Here is a 16,783-nt window from a genome sequence, read left to right as displayed (position 1 = left end):
ATGCGCTTATCAATGGGCGCGCGGCGCCCGAGCGCACTAGAAACCAGCGAAAATTGTCGAATTGTCGAGTTGTCGGGAGAACAAATGCCGAATGGACATTTTTGCTGTCGATCGTGAGTTTTCGGGAGTCTAATTGAAAAAATGCATGGGTCTAATTTTCTTCTCGCTGGAATTCAGAGCAACCTCTATCTTTCTATCCCTTCCACAGTCCGAGTGTTCTATGAAGTACATAATAACGAGAGGTCTTATATTTAATTTTATTTGAAAGTCTTTCTTATGTTCACTGAAAACTTGCAAATCAGCGGAAAAACTTATAACTTCTAATCGAAAATAAAAAAAAGAGGATAATAAAATTATATCCACTCCTTGTGAAGAGGATTTATACTTGAAAAGGATCCAAATTGGTCACTAGAAGGGTCAACCATTCAATAATTTTTAAACGAAAGAATATTTTCAGCGCCAAAATAAATGAAATTTTAAAAAATAAGTTCAATTTTTAATGGAGGGAAACCCTTATTGCGTTCAATTCAGCTACGACAGCATGCATTCAATTCAACTTGAAAACCATCAAACTAATTTTTTGGAACTGCGTAATGATTCTTGTAGAATATGGTGAATAATCATAACACCTTTTCTCCCAGCCTGTGGACTCGAGATAATCTCAAAAGCTGAACAGTTGGTTGGGAGAAGAAACCGCTGCTGATGTTATCTTGTAAATTCGAATTTATAAATCGCTCCAGAGCTCAAATTTTTCACATTTTTTTTTACTTTTTTGACATAATTTAATTTGTCTACGTTAAATTAAATTTAATAAAAAAACAGGTTCTTTACATTTTTTCATCGAAAATGAAAACGTGCGAAGTAATTGTTTTTTTGAAAATAATCCTTTTATTTTGTTCTCAAATTTGTCGATAAGAAGTAAAAATGCCTTATCAGCCAACGGCATCTGGCTGTTTTTAAGTACTAAATATTTGCCTCAATTTCTTTAAATAAGCGACGAAATATAATACAAAATCGAAAATTCAGACAAATAATTGTCAACTTTAGAACACGGGTCACTTTTCACAGCGTGTTGCCGGCGAGTGATAAGGCCATTCGGCTTCTTATCAAGCAATTTTGAAGATTGTTTACAATCCTTAGAACTGGTGAATAATTTCAATTTCGTCACATTTTTGATATTCCTAAAAAATCAAAGTTTTGATCATCCTCTCTCAAATTTGCAGTATTTTTCGATCAGGAGGTTTTCAGCTCTCCAAAAATTATAATTTCAAATAGCGCTAGAAATTATCTTGGAGCTTAAAACCCTCCCAAGTTCAAAGAAGCTTTGTAAGACCGGAAAAATTGGCGGGATTGTGCGACAAAGTTGGAAATTTCACCACTAAGATTTAAAAAAAAACAAGACGATTTAAAATCATTGATTTCGAACCAATAATTTTGAGACGACATCAAGACAGCAGTTTCTACGACAATGATGACGTTCAAGATCAGCCACTTTTTCTTAACGGATTTGCTCGGAAAAGTTTCGTTTTCATGGAACATACCATATTTGCTTCTTCGGGGGGATAAAATTCAAGGGGGGTTAGATAATCATGAACAGTGGCCACGAATGACGAGCTTGGTCGGCTTGGGTGGACGGTGTTTATCACAAGGTTTCACACATTCCGGCAGATGAGGTGACATTCCGCGCTCTATCGAGTTACCAGCCGAGGAGCACGCAAGATTATGATTATCTGCGCTTGTGTGAATTGTTTGCGCCGTACTCAGATGCTGCCTTTTTACGTAGAGCATCTTCTTATCAGATGAGCTTCGCAAAGTTCTCAAAGGTTCACCAAAGTTTTTTTTCTGTAAAATTCATTTTCAAAGTCTTCGAAAGATGTTCACTAGGGTTAGGGTTTGGGCAAAGACTCGCGGTAAGAATATTAAGATTGAAACTTCCAGTCACGTTGTTTTCTTTATCATTTCTTTGTGATCCGGGTTTCGATGTCTTTTTTATGCAGCAAGATTATACTGGAATTTGAGTGATGAATAAATCCGGAACGAACGATTGCGCAATCGAAACAAAATACAACCAAAAAGAAATAGTAATACTTATACTTCGTTTTTTAGTCTTTCTTGATTATATTTGGAAGAATTGAAGTACCAAAAGTACAAAAGGGCACAGAATGAATTTTTTAATAAAAATAAAGTGATTTTCCGCAAATGATTCAGTCGATGAGAATTTTCAAGTAAAAACCTTAGAATCTTACCCTTACAGAAATAACGAGTTCAGTTGGGCTTCATTTTATAACATCAAAATAAATTTTTATAAATAATGGTCAAAATCAAAAAGAACGAGGCAGTCGCATTGAAAATGCATCATTTTTAAAGGAATAGCAACTGAAAAGGAAAAGAGGGACTTATATACAGTGCGATAGAGGTCTTCAAAATCAGTAGCGTGAAAATCGCCGATCTGCATCTTCAAATTTCACGCTCTTGAAAAAATTTCTCGAACTTGAGTGATTTTTCGACCTTGGCCAGATTAATAATGAAATCATCTTTTTTGCGTCATCTTTTTTCCCGATGATGGAACCGATTTTACAAAATGAAGTGCGGGAATTAGGCATCTGCAAGTGGAAGGTCTTCTGACCTTGTGGCCGGGCAAAGCTGCTTTTAAGGTGACAGTTTTATGCTCGAATTAGTATGTACTGCTACCCGCAGAGCAACACTCCAAGGAGTTGAGTAACAGATTAATGTTGCCATCAGATAATTTCTGTATTATGAATTCCCTAACGTCTTCGTCATGAACGAGATAAAACAAGAAAATGACGTGCATCATTTCAAGACCAATAAGTTATTGCTGTAGTTGACCTAACGGCCAATGAAAACCCAGTTCCAAAAAATCACTTCTTTTTCTTGGTTCTGCCCTAATGAATTAATAAGTAAGCATTCCTTTGTTTTTGAAAAAATGACGGTTTCCAGAGCATGAACTGGGGGATCTGATCGTCACAGTTACTGGTTCAAAGATCTTTATCTGACTGTATTTATTGTGAAGTTCCTCGTTCTTCACGTCAAAAAAGATGAAAAAAAAAAATGATTTTTTTTTATAAAATGAATCTTTAATTTGTGGAAGATTTTCAGGTGTACTTAGTAAAAAACAGTCAATTCTTTGTTTTTGAATGAATAAAAGGAACTTCTACCTATTTTTTTTATAATAAAATGACTTTCAAGAAAATCAACTACTCTGAACTTCAGAGAAGTATCACTTTCTTATCATTTTTCAACTGTTAAAAAGAATGTTGAAAGAGGGTCGTTTATCAGAGTAGACAAAATCGGCCATAGACCAACGTGTTGGCCATAAACTCTAGGATTTTTCTCTTATAAATTTTTTGAAAGCGAACAGACAGAAACACGAGCGCAGCAGAAATTCGAGCCGAAAAATTTTTGCGTACGCACGTTTGCTCTCCTTTTACCGCGTTTTCTCGACAATGAACCCTCGATCGCAATTTTAAACGGTGAGTGATGAGGAAAGAAAAAAAATCTGACAGCTTCCCTTCAATCTGGTTTGATCACTCCGCTCAGTCCACGTGTAAAACAAGTTCATCGAGTAATACTTTCGTGTATGCTCATGTTTTTAAAAGGACCATTCTGCTAATCAAATAAACCACCTAGATCGAAGTAGAATGGAGACGTATCTTCGATTCCTTGACTTTAAATTTGATAAAAATTTCGAGCCAATAAGAAGCCTGTTTTTGGCTTGCCCACCTATCAGAAGACGAAACTGATCGACGAAATTTTTCCAATGAAAAATTTATTTTTAAATCAATTAATTATTTTTTTTAATCAAAATAATAAACAAACTTCTCGTATTGAAATAAGCTTATTAGATATTTTTTATTCAAGCAAATTAAGTTATTTATTAGTAAAATTAATAACATTGTAAGATTAATTTTTTCCGGGTTAATATTACCAAAAGATCCACATTTTAGCGGATACAAGGGTTAATTCATCAAGCTGTTGTTATAAAATGAGCGTAAGAAAAAGGGATCAAATTGATCCAAAATTACGAGATTGGGCGCTTAGCTTGAAACTGATTTCTTCATCCAAAAGTACGTGAAATTTATGAAAGGTGCCAATTTTCCAAAACTGCGAATCTGGTGATCCCTCACATTCTCTTCGCATGTTTACATTTACGAATCTGGCACTCGGCTTCGCTCCCGCTTGACTTGAACACTTGCACAAGTCAAGACGCAAGTCCTACTCATTGCCCCCCATCATCATTTAAAATTTCTCCCTCCCTCTTTCCCAATTTGAGTCAGAAAAGAAATTGGCCTTTTTCAGAAAAATCATAATTTCAATAGAACCCAAACCCCTATCCGCTTAGAGCAGATAACATGAAACATATATTTTCAATTGTTTCTCTTGGTAAAGCTTTGTTTGAAGTTCGATTTGCGTCTTATTCATATCTGTGGTTTTCTATCTGACCGTTTCATTCATCTTGGGTCATTTTGGATTTTGTTAGTCCTTGGAATCCAAATAATCTGCTTCTGATGAGAACACTGATTGATTCGGCCGGATGCTAGTAGTTGGAAAAAGGAAATTCCAACTGATGACCCCGGATATAACTCCTCTTTCCCTATGAACCCTAAATTTTGAGACGATAATTACTATTTCCAGCTCCAAGATCGACTTGATAAAAAGAATTTTGACCAAGAAAAATCAATATTTTTGCCAAAATCAGGCCAAATTCGTCAATTTTCGGCGAAAAGTCCAATTTTAAACTACGATTTTGGGGGTGAAGGAGTCGAGATAGACCCCCAAAAAATGAAGCTTCAAAATCGTTTTATGAAAATTCCGAAATTTGATTTTCCGAAAATAGCTGACGGAGGTTTCCTTAAGAGCCAAATTAAAATTATCTAATTTCTATTTCAAGATGGTCTTGTAAAAACTTGTTGCCTGAGTCAGCTTTTTTGAATTAGAAGAAATTAGGTTTGAAAAGTTCAGATATCACACAAATATCTGCATGTTAATTCTCATTTTTGAACAAGTTCTGAGTCATCGAAAATCGCAAAAGTGGTCTTACAGCTCAAATCACCGATTTACCCAAATCGATGATGGTCAAATTTAAAAGGTGCCAATTAAGAACTTATCTTGAAGATTCGAGGACTTTTTTTTCGAAAATCAAGGTCTCGTTTTTTTTGTCGCTCGAACTTAAGTTCCACTCACGTTCAATTTTGAAGACTCGAATTTTGAAATGAGCATCAGCTGGGAGACCATTAGGCTTTCCTTTCAAGGTTTTACGGATTCTAGAGCGGCGAAACTGATCACCTCCGTGGCCAAAAAAAAGAGCAAATAGTATGTCTTTGAAATTCTACAATTGTAAATTTTCGAAAATTCAAACAAAAAAGCGCGCGAGGTGAAATTTTCGCCTTGATGAGAACGATCATTCTTGACGAATTCGTAACTTTCTTCTCAGTAGATTCAAAGGCCTTTCTTCTCAAGGTCAAATCGTCCTTGATCAATGAAACATCATAAAAAGGAGATTCGCCTTAGGGACATTAAACAAAATTCTTTTTATTTCATAAAAATTGATCGGATTTTTTCTATTTGCTTTTAGCTGGCGCGGGCCAGAATTGAGCTCGATTTTTCAAAGAGAAAAAATGTTGACCGAAGTATCAGCTCTAGCAGTTTCCCTTGGTTTCCTCCGCTGGTGGCTGGGACGAGATAAGCATCCGAATGTGCCGCACATTCGTCCAGGAACCGATTTAGCAAAAGATGGACCGTACTATGTTGTCCAGAGCTTTTTGGAGAGTCATAAAAGAGAGCTACCGATGCATTCGTACCCTCTTTTGGAAACGCTGGGAGGACTCTTGAAGATGAACTTGCATATTATCAACGATCCGGTGAAGTCGAAAGAAATTTTTTCAAAAAGTGAAGCTGTTGGGGGCCATTTTGAGTTGACCGGCTGGTGGCAACTTTTAGCGGAATACAGGTTCGAGGCAATTAGGGCCGAATTTCGAAAGGTCATTTAACATCATAAAACATAACTTTATATAGAACAGAGATTTCCGGAGTCTGAGCAAAACACCTTAAATTAAGATTTATTCTGAAAATATGGTTTTTTTTAAAGTAAATAAGATTTGAGAAACTTCCTTGAGATTTACCATATTTTGATAGCTCCATAAAATAATGACTATAAAAGAAACCTTTTATCAACAACAAAATGAGTTCCCTATTTTAGGCGAAAAACAAAAGGTCGAAACTGGGAAACAATGACAAACGAAACCCTCGGCCTCATGCGAGATCATACCCGATCAGACCCAAAAGGAACCAAAATCTCCAAACTCTGTCGCCGCCGATTGATGGAACTTGCATCAAAAAGCAATTCGAGCCAAAATGGGTGGCAAAAGTGGACGCTCAGATTCCATGGGTGGTTGAGACGCTCAAACGAGCTGGAGAAAACGGAACCAAGCCGATCGACACATTTGAATATACGATGCCAGCGGCCTTGACAGTCGTCCTTGATTTCGCTCTCGACATTGATTTGTCGAAGCATACGGATTATAGGGACAGAATCTGCAAGTACGCGAACAATGCCTTGGAAAGCGCTGTCAAATTGGACAAGTACAAACTGTTCTTCATTAACTTGCCGACTTGGCTACGTGCGTGGATACCCTTAAGATTCTGGCCTGATTGGGTTTCTTTTCAACAGGTTAGTGAAATAAGCACCAGAATACAGTTTTATTTTATTTTTATAAATAGTTTTATTTAGTAAAGAAGCTGACAGACCTAATAGAGATTTTTTATTCTCTTGCTGACAGTGCGATTCAGGGACTATACGATGATATTCTTGACTTGCAAGAAATGCACAACAAAAACTGGGTACTTGGAGATGAAAGTGACACTCTTCTTGCAATCCTTCAAACTGATCATGCTCAAGGAAAAATGGAAGAATGGGATGTTATCAATCTTATCCAACAGCTTTGCATGAGTAAGACGATTTTTAAACTGAGAAAGGTTAAATTTTCCTTAGCTGGAGCTGATACAACTGCTTCCGTCGCATCAGGAATCATGATGACTCTCGCTCGATTTCCCGAAAAGCAAGCGAAGCTTTACGGAATTCTCGAATCTCAGGATTTCCGAGCGGATGAGTTCAAAGACTGCCCATATTTAATGGCTGTCATTTACGAAGTTTATCGATACTGCCCCATGATTTACAGAAGCTTGCTTCACAGCATTACGGAAACAACAGAAATTATGGGTAAAAATGACTGTTTTGAATATTTTTTTTATCAAAAAATTAAGGGGAGACGTTTCATAAGGATGAGCTTATTTGCTACAGTATAACAGGGACAAACATGAACGAAAAATATTTCAAGGTGAGAATTTTTTTTTCGATCAAAATCATCGATTTAAAATTTAGGACCCCTGGAAATTCATCCCGGAAAGGCATCTAAATGAACCCGGAGAATTTCAAAAATCTCAATATCAAACTCCATTCAACACTGGGAAGCGATCTTGCCCTGGACAGATTTTGGCCGATATCGAACTGTTTCACTTTATGAAGCATTTCGTCAAGTACGCTCAAGATGTCGCTGCGCAAATATTAACTTATTTTAGGCATTTCAAATTCGAACTCCACCCTGATCACCCAATGCCGGTAGTGGAAACTGAAGAAGGATGGAATAACTTTTGGACAAGGGATCCTCACTATGCGCCGATGCATCATTTTCTTCAGCCGAAAGAACGAAAATTCCTGCTTGTTCCTCGGGATGAATAATTATTTATTTTATTGAATCTTTTTATCTGTACAAATACGCACCATAATACAGTGATAAATAATATTTTTTTAAAACCGTTTCACTGTATGATTCATAAGTGGTTTCTGGGGACGTCTTGAAGGCTCCCTCATTGAACCCATATGATTAACTTTTATGGGTGTCTTGCCGCCTTGTGCCGCCCAGTCCCTACCAATTTGGTCTTGTCGGAAGAAATCATGATTTTCTAAATGCAAGCTTCTGAGGAAAAATGTTTGTTTTTGGAAAAAATAAGTCAAAATGAACCGAAGAATTGAAATTCTATTTGAATTGGGTCAATCAGATAGCACATGAATATCCACTGCATTAAAAAGGTAACAGCAGTTCCTTGAATTGGCAAGAGTAACTTCATGACATCAGGTCCTCGATGGACAAGAGATGCTCGAATCATTAAATATTTGATGCGCCGCGCTTATAAAAGATCGCAGATAAAATATTGCCAAAAAAGTTTGTTCGCCGAAAAAATGCTCTTTTTTCTTTTCAACCTTTTATTTTGCAATTTTTGCTCTGGAATGACTCCTGAAATGGTAGTTTAAAATTTAGTTCTTTTATTTTTCACTATTTAAACTTCAGTTTTTGACCTCTCGGGACATTCCGGCCATGGGAATCCAGGATTATCTTATGGCACTACAACTCGCTAAAGAAAAACAAACGGGGCTACAAAACGATGAATCAGCAAAATTTGATGACTTTCTCAACTTCAAACTGTAATTTTGGAAAACAATAAAAACACTTAGATCGAGTTGAATTCGTATTATTTTATTTTGAACTTTTTGAACAAGGAAAGAAATCAAGGAAGAGTACAGTTAATTTTAAAAATGAACGCCGGTTTCCATAAGCTTTGTTGGGAGGCGGGCAGTTTTGCTCAAGAAAGCGAGCTTGTTTCGTGGAAGTTTCTTGGAGCATCGGACTCGGAAGCTTCTGTTGCTGGCGGTGAGTTTGCAGTCGGAGTTATCGGCGAGATTGAAGGTGAAGAACTTGTCGCCGAGGGATTCTTGGTGAAAAGCGACGGCATTTTCTTGATGGTTTGTTGCTCGGAGCTTTCCAGATCGAGACATGGTTACGTAATAACCAGTGAGGGGCTGTCGGATGACGACTCCATTCGAGTTGTATTTCAATTCGAAGATTGAGGAGAGTTCTTTGTTGTTGGACGTTGGGGTCACATGACCGCGGCGGTTGAGGTTCAAGAATTTGCCAGACTTGGAGTAGAGCTGGACGGTTTGGGCGTTTTTGATTGTTCGGGCGCTGGAGAAAGCGAGGAGGATTGAGAGAAGAGAGAACATTTTCTTTGTGAGTTTTCTGTTTGTTGTGTTCGTTTTGAATGAAAGTGGGAGGAACCGCGCAGTTATATAGTAAAGGGTGGCGGTAGGGAGTGAGCGCGGGGGATTTGAACCAGGTGGTGCGCGCGGCGGGGAGGAGATGAGCAGATGGCGGGATGAAAGGGGGAGTTCAGAAGGGATAATCATGGACATGGCGACCTAATCAAAGATCAATGCAAGAGTATTTTCTTCAAGCTATAAAGAAATATTCTATTTTGATTTTGAAAATAAACTGTAAAAACTGTAAAACTGTTAATTTACTGTATCACGCTTTGTCCCAACTTCAGTTCTACTGTATCATGTCAAATAATTCGAAACTTCTGGCTTTAAATGAACATATTGAGAATTATAGACCAGCAAGTCTGCTAATGAAGCAGATTTTTCAATAATAAGGTTAATTATGTTAGATTCCTAAAGAACGTCGTATGCTTAGGCATAACGCACAAAAAAATCAACTTAGTGTAAATCTTCTTTATCAATATTTTTATTGTAAACGAGGAAGCTATCCTTGACCACAATGTTTTGTGAGCTCTCAAATCTGGAGCTCATTTCATTATTCAAACCATGCTCTTGAATTTGGCAGGTCAACAAAACATGAATGAACTTAAGAAATCTGAATATTACACGAAAGAACAAGCTTTCCATCTGAAATTCTGATTGCGATCAACAGGAAATCCTCAAAATGCTCGAAATCGACGACAATCAGGAGCTAGATCAAATTTTGACAACGGATAACATTATCGGAAATCCACCATTTTCCACCTTTCTCGACTCTCTGGAAAATTAAAAATTTCAAGTCGTGATTTTGTCGAGATCTTTAATCAAAATATCGAGCAAGCCGGATGGAGGATCAGACAGCTTGGAATTAAAGACAGCTGAGTCGCAATCAAGCAGGCTGCTGGCGGCAAAGTCAAGGGTCAAAGGAGAATGTCATTAGCGGCGCTAGAAAGGGATCAATAGCTAGGTAGGATGCTCATGATCAAATATTGTATTTCGAAAGTTTGTCTGATACCCTTCTTTTTGCGTATTCAAAGTTACAATTTTGATAATTGTTAATTCAGCTGGAATTCGAAGTAAGAAGCCGATGATGGACCAAATAATGAGGGTGATTGAGAAGGAAAGAAAAAACGGAGGACGGAGTTTTTTCTTTAATTTTGACAATGATCGAAATGCAATTTAATAAAATCCGAATATATTTTATACTCGACAGGAGAAAAAGTGATCAGGGGAAAATCATTATCGCTGTCATTTAATAGACGATTCTTTTTCAGGAGGTCATGATCTCCCATGTACGTCTCCAATCATCTCTGTTGAACCGTTTCCTGAGCCATCTGCCGATGAAGTCGCTTGCGTCTTCCTGGCCGTACTTGACGAGGGCGCAGATGAAAGCCATGGACTTGATGAATTCATCAAAAGATATTTGTCCATCGAGATTCTCGTCCAACTCACTCATGAGTTTAGTTGCAACTTCTTCAGAAGCGAACATCTCGTGCTGTTCTTAAATAAAACCGTTATGTAAAGCATTTTTTTAATCGCTTACCTTCACCCATCATCCTCATGAGCTCTTCTTTCGAAAGCATTTTGTCCTCGCCGGCATGCTCGTCGAAAATCGCAATGATTCCCCTCATCAAATCGACAATCTTCGTCATTTTCTTGGCGTTTCACTGTCTAAAAAGTGAATGAACTTAAGCGGAAACGGTCAATTTTATATCATAAGTGCTTCGGGTATTAATCACAATCTCAACCTTCAGTGGGGTTTTTCCATTAGCTCTCACCATTTTTCAACGAAAAAGATGAGTCCAGAATCTTCGATCGCTAATAACTTATTAGTAATAAGTAGCATAACAACTCCAAACCTTTTCCACCACCGCCTGCTCAGAACAATTCTTCAAGAGTCCGTCTGCGAACTCGGCCTTGAGAAGAAAAAAACAACAAAAAAGACGCTACCGGTCGTCCGGAGCGCGACGTCTGCTTCTGAAGCGAAACTTTTGAAACCCAAATCGCCGTTTGCCCAACTTTGGGAAACGGGGATCTTTGGCAAACGGCGATGTAAACCAGTTTATATTGATTGATAATAAAACATTATTTGGCTTCTCCAATGTCAATCCTGGCTTTTTCTAAGCCAATCCTGGCTTCACCAACATCAACCATGTCTTCTCCAATATCATCGATATCTGACAATAGACAATATTTGAAGGGGAACTAATACTGCACTTGTCAATTCAGATACTTCAGTAGGCAACATATTTAAGTTGATGAGCCGGAAGTTACCCAAAAAAGGTGTTTGGAATAAAAATAGACTGAAAAATAACTCTTCGTATATCTTTACGCGTAGACCGGAAAGAAACGGCAAAGGAATGCTCAAAACGGTATCAATATTGATAAAACGGTAGTTTGAATTCATACTTTGATTATCCGAGAATATTTTGTAACTTTGCTCGATTTCGAAGATAGGAGTCCGTTATGTAGAGAAAAAAATGGACAATAAAAAACGAAATTATTTTATTCAAATTACTTTCTGAAAGTTAATGTTTTCGCCGTTCTGACGGAATATCCAATTTGATCATCATTTGATCGTCGTTTTCGTGAACTGCAGTTAGGGTCTGTCGAGCAAATTGAGTCAGAATCCCCACCATCGCAGATAACAACCTAAAAAAAAAAGTTAATCAAAGAAAAAGTTTTTGATTTTCAAACATCGCAAGAGAAGTTCAGCTCAGTGTCGTCATCAGAATTGGGAAAAAGGAAGGAAGTGAAACTGAATCGAACTTGTTCAGCGTCGGCGAAATTTTCCATAGACGCAATGATATTTGGACATTGGTCTTCAATCAACTTGAATTCGGCACCGATCGAGGGATCGCTCACGGTACAGGACTTTTCAAAAAAGGTTAAATTTTCAAAGATGAGTTAATAATCACCTCGACCGTGAAGACGAGTCCGCTAACGGGGACCATGTTCTCTACAGCGACGTAGATAGTGTTTCCAACAGCGATGACAGCGTTCTCGACATCAAGGAGAGTATCGTAACTATCATCGGTGTAGAACTGGAGTCCATATGAGAAAAAGGCTGTATCGGGCTGCGCATCACCAAAGTCGAATGAGGCGGAGACAAGACCCGCATCGACGGATTGATTAAAATTGACGTCTTCGTAGAAAGTGGAGAACGTGCACTCAAAGGACATGGTGATCGGTCGAGAAACGATTCGTCTGTCTCGAATACCCGGACCGGCCAGCAGCTTGTTGGAGAAGACAATTGTATCATCATCGCTGTTAACTGTATATTCAGCGCCGCACTCGTCGAGTCCAGCTGAGAGGTGGTAGTTACCATCGCTATCGCTGGTAGCGGCACAGGAACTGTCAATGAGCGTTATTGAACTTGCCAGGTCGACGACGCAGGGATCAACCGTGATCGCCATGTCTGTCGAGCTACAGGAGACAGTAGCTTTGCCAGCTTCGGGCAAACAAGTCATGTTATCGGCTGTGAGAACCCAGCAAGTAGGGCAAATGCAAGTCCCAGCTTTGCAACTGTGAGAGCATCCTCCATTATTGCCATCTTTGCAATCAACCGCTAGAATTTCATTACGAAGAATCCAGATTTTATTTCTCTTACCGAAAGAAACACTCGCCAAAAATGCAAAAATTTTCATATTTTTTTCTCTCTCTTCTGAAGCAAAAATTAAAAAACTAATGGTGCTTTGTTTCGAATTCCTAAGTTTCTGAATGCTTCAACCTCTTATTAACCCCTCGGAGATGCGCCACCATGATGCGCGGAAAAGGATTGGGAAACTAGAAAGCGCGATAAGGAAGAACTCTGCCGTAAGTGATGAAATATGGAAACAACGCTCTGTTTTGTTTTCAGAATCGTTGGAAGAACCAATCTCGTGAAAGATAAGAGGAGAATAAGATTATTTTAAATTTTATATAGCCGATTTATTGCTAAAGAATTTGCCTCACAGTTGACCGATATTTTTGTTTAGATCTATTTATTTGTTTGTTGCGAGATGATTGTATGAATGTCAATCTGAGCATGTTCGGTTTTTTCTTGCTTCTTTTTTCCTCGCTCAGATCGGGGAATGATCGTCATTGGAGATGAAGGACAGTTGAAAAGAAAAGGACAGTAAAGTTGATTTACTTTCTGAAAGTAACCTTTTTCGATGCTGTGAAAGTATAAGCTTCCTCGGCACTAGCGGATCGTCGCTTTCGGGCGGTGCAGCCGGGGTCGGTGGAACAAACGGTATCGGCGGCGGAGCTGTCGCAGACGACGACCTAGGAAAAAGTTGAGAGGGGAAAAGAGTGAGTAAGTTACCTCGCAAGAGAAGTTCAAGACGGACTCTTCGCCGGAGCCTGGGAAGAGAAAGGACATGAAGCTGAATCGAACTTGCTCGGCATCGGACAAGTTGTCGACTGCGCCGCTGACGATGGAGTTGGGGCACTGACCGTCGATGAGAGCGAATTCAGCTCCGATGGAATCGTCGGTGATGGTGCAGGACTTAGAAAGATATAAAAGGATAAACAAGAGTATATTTTATACCTCGATGGTGAAAACGAGACCATCAACAGGGACGAGGTTCTCGATAGCGGCGTAGATTGTGTTACCGACGACGACAACGTCGTTCTCGACATCAAAGACGGTATCGTAGCTGTCATCAGTGTAGAACTCGAGGCCATAGGAGAAGAAAGCGGCATCGGGCTGCTCATCACCGAAGTCGAATGAGACATCGACGAGGCCGGCGTCAGCGGTGTAGTTGAGCTGGACGTCTTCGTAGTAGGTAGAGAACTCGCACTCAAAGGCCATGGCGAGTGGTCGGGAGACTATGATGCCGTCTCGGAGACCGGCGCCAGCGATGAGCTTGTTGGAGAAGACAACGTTGTCCTGATCAGCGTTGACGACGTATTCGGTGCCGCACTCGTCGAGAGCAGTGGCGAGTTTGTAGTTGCCATCGTCGTCGGTGACAGCGGCGCATGTGTTGTCAACGAGGGTGATGGAGCTAGCGGGATCGACGACGCATGGTTCGACAGAGATTGACATACCAGCAGAGCTGCAGGAGATGGAGGCTCTGCCGGCTTCGGGCTGGCAGGTCATGTCGTCGTCGGTGAGGACCCAGCAGGTTGGGCACTCGCAGACACCAGATTTGCAACTGTGGGAGCAACCACCGTTGTTGCCATCGTTGCAGTCGACGGCTAGAATGGCGAGTTAGAGAGAGGGGCAGAAAAGAAACATACAGTGCTCTACTGTATCTTTTTTATGCAAAAGGCCGAAAGGAGAATTGGAGGGGATATTCTAAAGAGGATTCCAGAATGAATCCTTTTATCAGAATTCAAAGCTCTAGAGGATTCTAGAACCCCTCCCCTGGAAGTGATACTTGAGCTCAGTTATCTTACCAAGAGCAACACCAGCGCAGATAGCGAAAAGTTTCATCTTTTATCTCTATTTTTGTCGAAAAATTAAAAGCTGAAATACTAAAGCTGCTTTATTTCAAGCTAATGATTTTCCTCACTCTTCCTTGCTTATAAATGAGACCGGAGATGAGCGGCAGAGATGCGAGACTATTTTTGTTTTCAGAAAAAAATTGATTGATTTCAGCATTTTTTTTTTGGAATAACCGTAAAAAACACCTAACAAGAATAATCAAGAATTGAATTTAGAACTCTAAATAGATTATTGAATAATTATTTTAATAGATACAGGTGCAATTTCAAGTCATAGTAGGCAGCAGAATGCAAAAAGTATAATTTAAAAGCCTCCAATTGTAAGCATGTCCATGTCAAATGAATAGTTAAGAATGTCAAAATCGTTTTTGTAGTAGTCATAAATTTTCCAAAGTGTTTCTTTTGGAATTGGTCGAAGTGTTGATCGAACTTTTTCAATGAGTTTGTCTTTTTCTGCAGCGCCGAATCCGCCAGTTTGTTCGTGGAATGTCTCTTCTAGTTCTTTTCTTGTGTCTCAAAGGCTTTTTCAATCACAGAAATTGGGAGATAAGAAACCGAGAATGATCTTTGAAACTTTCCTTTTACATGTAAATCATGACTTCGAAAGAGCACCACCATTTCATCCTTTAGATGCTCCACCTTGAGTACCGTATTAAAATCCGAAGAGCAAGGATCGCACATGTTATGCTGCGGCTGAAAGTGGCGATTTATCGGCTCATCGTGTTCAATCGCGTAAACCATGTAGTTCAAGAAATCCTCAAACGAGATTAGGTGAGTCTCGTGGTCGGACGTTACGAAACGGTCTGAAAGAATTTGTTAGATTTCCCGCATAATTACCAAGAGGCTTATGGTCCGAGTGCCAAAAGTTATGGACCTAAAATCTAGGTCACCTAGATAGCAATGTACACTTCTAAAATTTAATTGGCTCATGCAACAATGCAATACCTAATCAATCAGTATTATTTGTGCTATTTTATTATACCGATGTTGAAATGCCGCATCATTGGCCCGCTCTGAAGCACATTTTCCCTCAGCAGCTTGTCATTCCACGAAGAAATAAGTCTGACAAAGGGATGCCTTGCAATCAAAACCGTTGAATTCTTCTTCTCTTGAGTATCTCCGACGAATCTCCGATTGTCTTCGGAGTCGGAAATCACCACGTCGTGGATGTGTTTTACATATTGCGACGCGCATTTCCATGGAACGCATATTCGCAAGCCGCTCTCTAAAATTTTTGTTTTGGCATTTAAATGGCGCATCTTTTATGTGTCAGACGAATCAGACACGTGACTTTCAGACCATGAACTTTCAAAATCCTGAAAGAGAGCTGCAAATTAAGGGGGGGGGTCGACGAGAATTTTTTCAGGGGTGATCGTTATTTCGCTTATACGCATAGCCTGGATATGAATCTTATATTTTTGGAATCTAAAGATCCTCTCGAATCTGTTGAGCCTAAAATTATTTGATGAAAATTAGATTTAGGGGGTGAAATGAACAAAATTGTAAAAAAATTGACCATTTTTGGTGCATTTTCGCGAAAATGGCCCAACTTTGACGGCATTTTTGACCGACTTTTTCTGGTCAAAATTTTTTTAGTTTTCGCCGCCTTATTTTATCAACCCTTTTCTATCCACCAGGAAAATCAGATTTAGCCTATCTAATCAGGTTTTCTCGCATTTTTGGTCACGGAAATCCCGATTCTCGTCGACCCCTCCTTAAGCTATCGAAAATTTTTGAAAAACCTGCTTCTCTCATGATTTACCTTCAAATCTGACGATAGCATTATGATTTCCAGTAAAGCTCCTCGGCCTGGGGGTTCGATGAAAATCTCTAGTGCACGTTTCTCTCAAAATATCGGCTCGTTTTTCTAAAACTTCCAATCCAGTTTTTCCCTTGGCAAAAGGCAAAAACACCAGAAGCCGCATTTTTCCTGTCAGGATTTAAAAATTAGAAGCGTGCGGGATAGAATCTTCCGAATATTTAGAAAGAACTCTGCCTCTGGGCAATTTCGGATAGTAACATTAAATTATGAACTTCTGATTTTTCTTTCTCTGCGTCTTTTTTTATTTTTTTCGTTAAAAAACCGGCAATTTGGTGATTGAAACATGAGAAACAGAACTAAAGCAGTCTGCTTAAAACGGCTTACTTGCTCAAGTTAAAAAATATTTTGCTCAATGGACGATAATAATTTTCGGGATGAAGAAGATGATTTTATCAAAAATGTGCTTGTATTTTCATTACAGA

At 39.0% G+C, this 16,783-nt stretch overlaps 4 protein-coding genes across 4 annotated transcripts; 1 reads left to right on the top strand and 3 right to left on the bottom strand.

Moving 5' to 3' along the window:
• The first annotated feature begins 5,527 nt into the window (after window positions 1-5,527).
• LOC145703769 (cytochrome P450 2C3-like) lies at window positions 5,528-7,785 on the top strand. The gene is made up of 7 exons (XM_081781156.1): window positions 5,528-5,968; window positions 6,218-6,688; window positions 6,808-6,967; window positions 7,010-7,237; window positions 7,282-7,355; window positions 7,400-7,554; window positions 7,597-7,785. The coding sequence occupies exons 2-7, from the start codon at window positions 6,473-6,475 to the stop codon at window positions 7,754-7,756; spliced, it is 993 nt and encodes a 330-aa protein (XP_081637282.1). The 5' UTR covers window positions 5,528-5,968; window positions 6,218-6,472; the 3' UTR covers window positions 7,757-7,785.
• A 3,838-nt stretch (window positions 7,786-11,623) lies between these two features.
• LOC145701067 (ZP domain-containing protein-like) lies at window positions 11,624-12,756 on the bottom strand. Its single transcript, XM_081778294.1, has 4 exons — window positions 12,720-12,756; window positions 12,028-12,677; window positions 11,807-11,983; window positions 11,624-11,761 (listed from the first exon to the last, which is right to left on the bottom strand). Exons 1-4 carry the CDS (start codon window positions 12,754-12,756, stop codon window positions 11,624-11,626), a joined length of 1,002 nt encoding a protein of 333 aa, XP_081634420.1.
• A 282-nt stretch (window positions 12,757-13,038) lies between these two features.
• Window positions 13,039-14,611, bottom strand: LOC145704150 (uncharacterized). The gene is made up of 4 exons (XM_081781589.1): window positions 14,492-14,611; window positions 13,641-14,290; window positions 13,416-13,598; window positions 13,039-13,375 (listed from the first exon to the last, which is right to left on the bottom strand). The coding sequence occupies exons 1-4, from the start codon at window positions 14,526-14,528 to the stop codon at window positions 13,238-13,240; spliced, it is 1,008 nt and encodes a 335-aa protein (XP_081637715.1). The 5' UTR covers window positions 14,529-14,611; the 3' UTR covers window positions 13,039-13,237.
• Window positions 14,612-14,843: 232 nt separating this feature from the next.
• Window positions 14,844-16,464, bottom strand: LOC145701065 (carbohydrate sulfotransferase 13-like). The gene is made up of 4 exons (XM_081778293.1): window positions 16,302-16,464; window positions 15,522-15,764; window positions 15,114-15,342; window positions 14,844-15,045 (listed from the first exon to the last, which is right to left on the bottom strand). Exons 1-4 carry the CDS (start codon window positions 16,462-16,464, stop codon window positions 14,844-14,846), a joined length of 837 nt encoding a protein of 278 aa, XP_081634419.1.
• Between the last annotated feature and the right edge of the window lie 319 nt (window positions 16,465-16,783).

The sequence above is a fragment of the Oikopleura dioica genome, chromosome PAR (assembly GCF_907165135.1).
Source record: "Oikopleura dioica chromosome PAR, OKI2018_I68_1.0, whole genome shotgun sequence".
In the NCBI taxonomy this organism is placed as follows: domain Eukaryota; kingdom Metazoa; phylum Chordata; class Appendicularia; order Copelata; family Oikopleuridae; genus Oikopleura; species Oikopleura dioica.
This window is presented reverse-complemented; position numbering and strand designations above follow the sequence as displayed.

Bases quoted from the DNA above. Each gene is read 5' to 3' on its own strand.
- LOC145703769 (XM_081781156.1), top strand. From the start codon at position 6,473: ATGCCAGCGGCCTTGACAGTCGTCCTTGATTTCGCTCTCGACATTGAT. The intron at 6,689-6,807 runs GTTAGTGAAATA...AGTGCGATTCAG, and splicing joins ATTGGGTTTCTTTTCAACAG to GGACTATACGATGATATTCT. The intron at 7,238-7,281 runs GTAAAAATGACT...CAAAAAATTAAG, and splicing joins GGAAACAACAGAAATTATGG to GGGAGACGTTTCATAAGGAT.
- LOC145701067 (XM_081778294.1), bottom strand. From the start codon at position 12,756: ATGAAAATTTTTGCATTTTTGGCGAGTGTTTCTTTCG. The intron at 11,984-12,027 runs GTGATTATTAAC...TTTTTTGAAAAG, and splicing joins GACTCGTCTTCACGGTCGAG to TCCTGTACCGTGAGCGATCC. The intron at 11,762-11,806 runs GTTTGAAAATCA...TTTTTTTTTTAG, and splicing joins AGCTGAACTTCTCTTGCGAT to GTTGTTATCTGCGATGGTGG.
- LOC145704150 (XM_081781589.1), bottom strand. From the start codon at position 14,528: ATGAAACTTTTCGCTATCTGCGCTGGTGTTGCTCTTG. The intron at 14,291-14,491 runs GTAAGATAACTG...TCGCCATTCTAG, and splicing joins CTGCGCTGGTGTTGCTCTTG to CCGTCGACTGCAACGATGGC. The intron at 13,599-13,640 runs GTATAAAATATA...TATCTTTCTAAG, and splicing joins GTCTCGTTTTCACCATCGAG to TCCTGCACCATCACCGACGA.
- LOC145701065 (XM_081778293.1), bottom strand. From the start codon at position 16,464: ATGCGGCTTCTGGTGTTTTTGCCTTTTGCCAAGGGAAAAACTGGATTG. The intron at 15,765-16,301 runs GTAAATCATGAG...CAAAAATTTTAG, and splicing joins TGCTATCGTCAGATTTGAAG to AGAGCGGCTTGCGAATATGC. The intron at 15,343-15,521 runs GTATAATAAAAT...AAATTCTTTCAG, and splicing joins GATGCGGCATTTCAACATCG to ACCGTTTCGTAACGTCCGAC.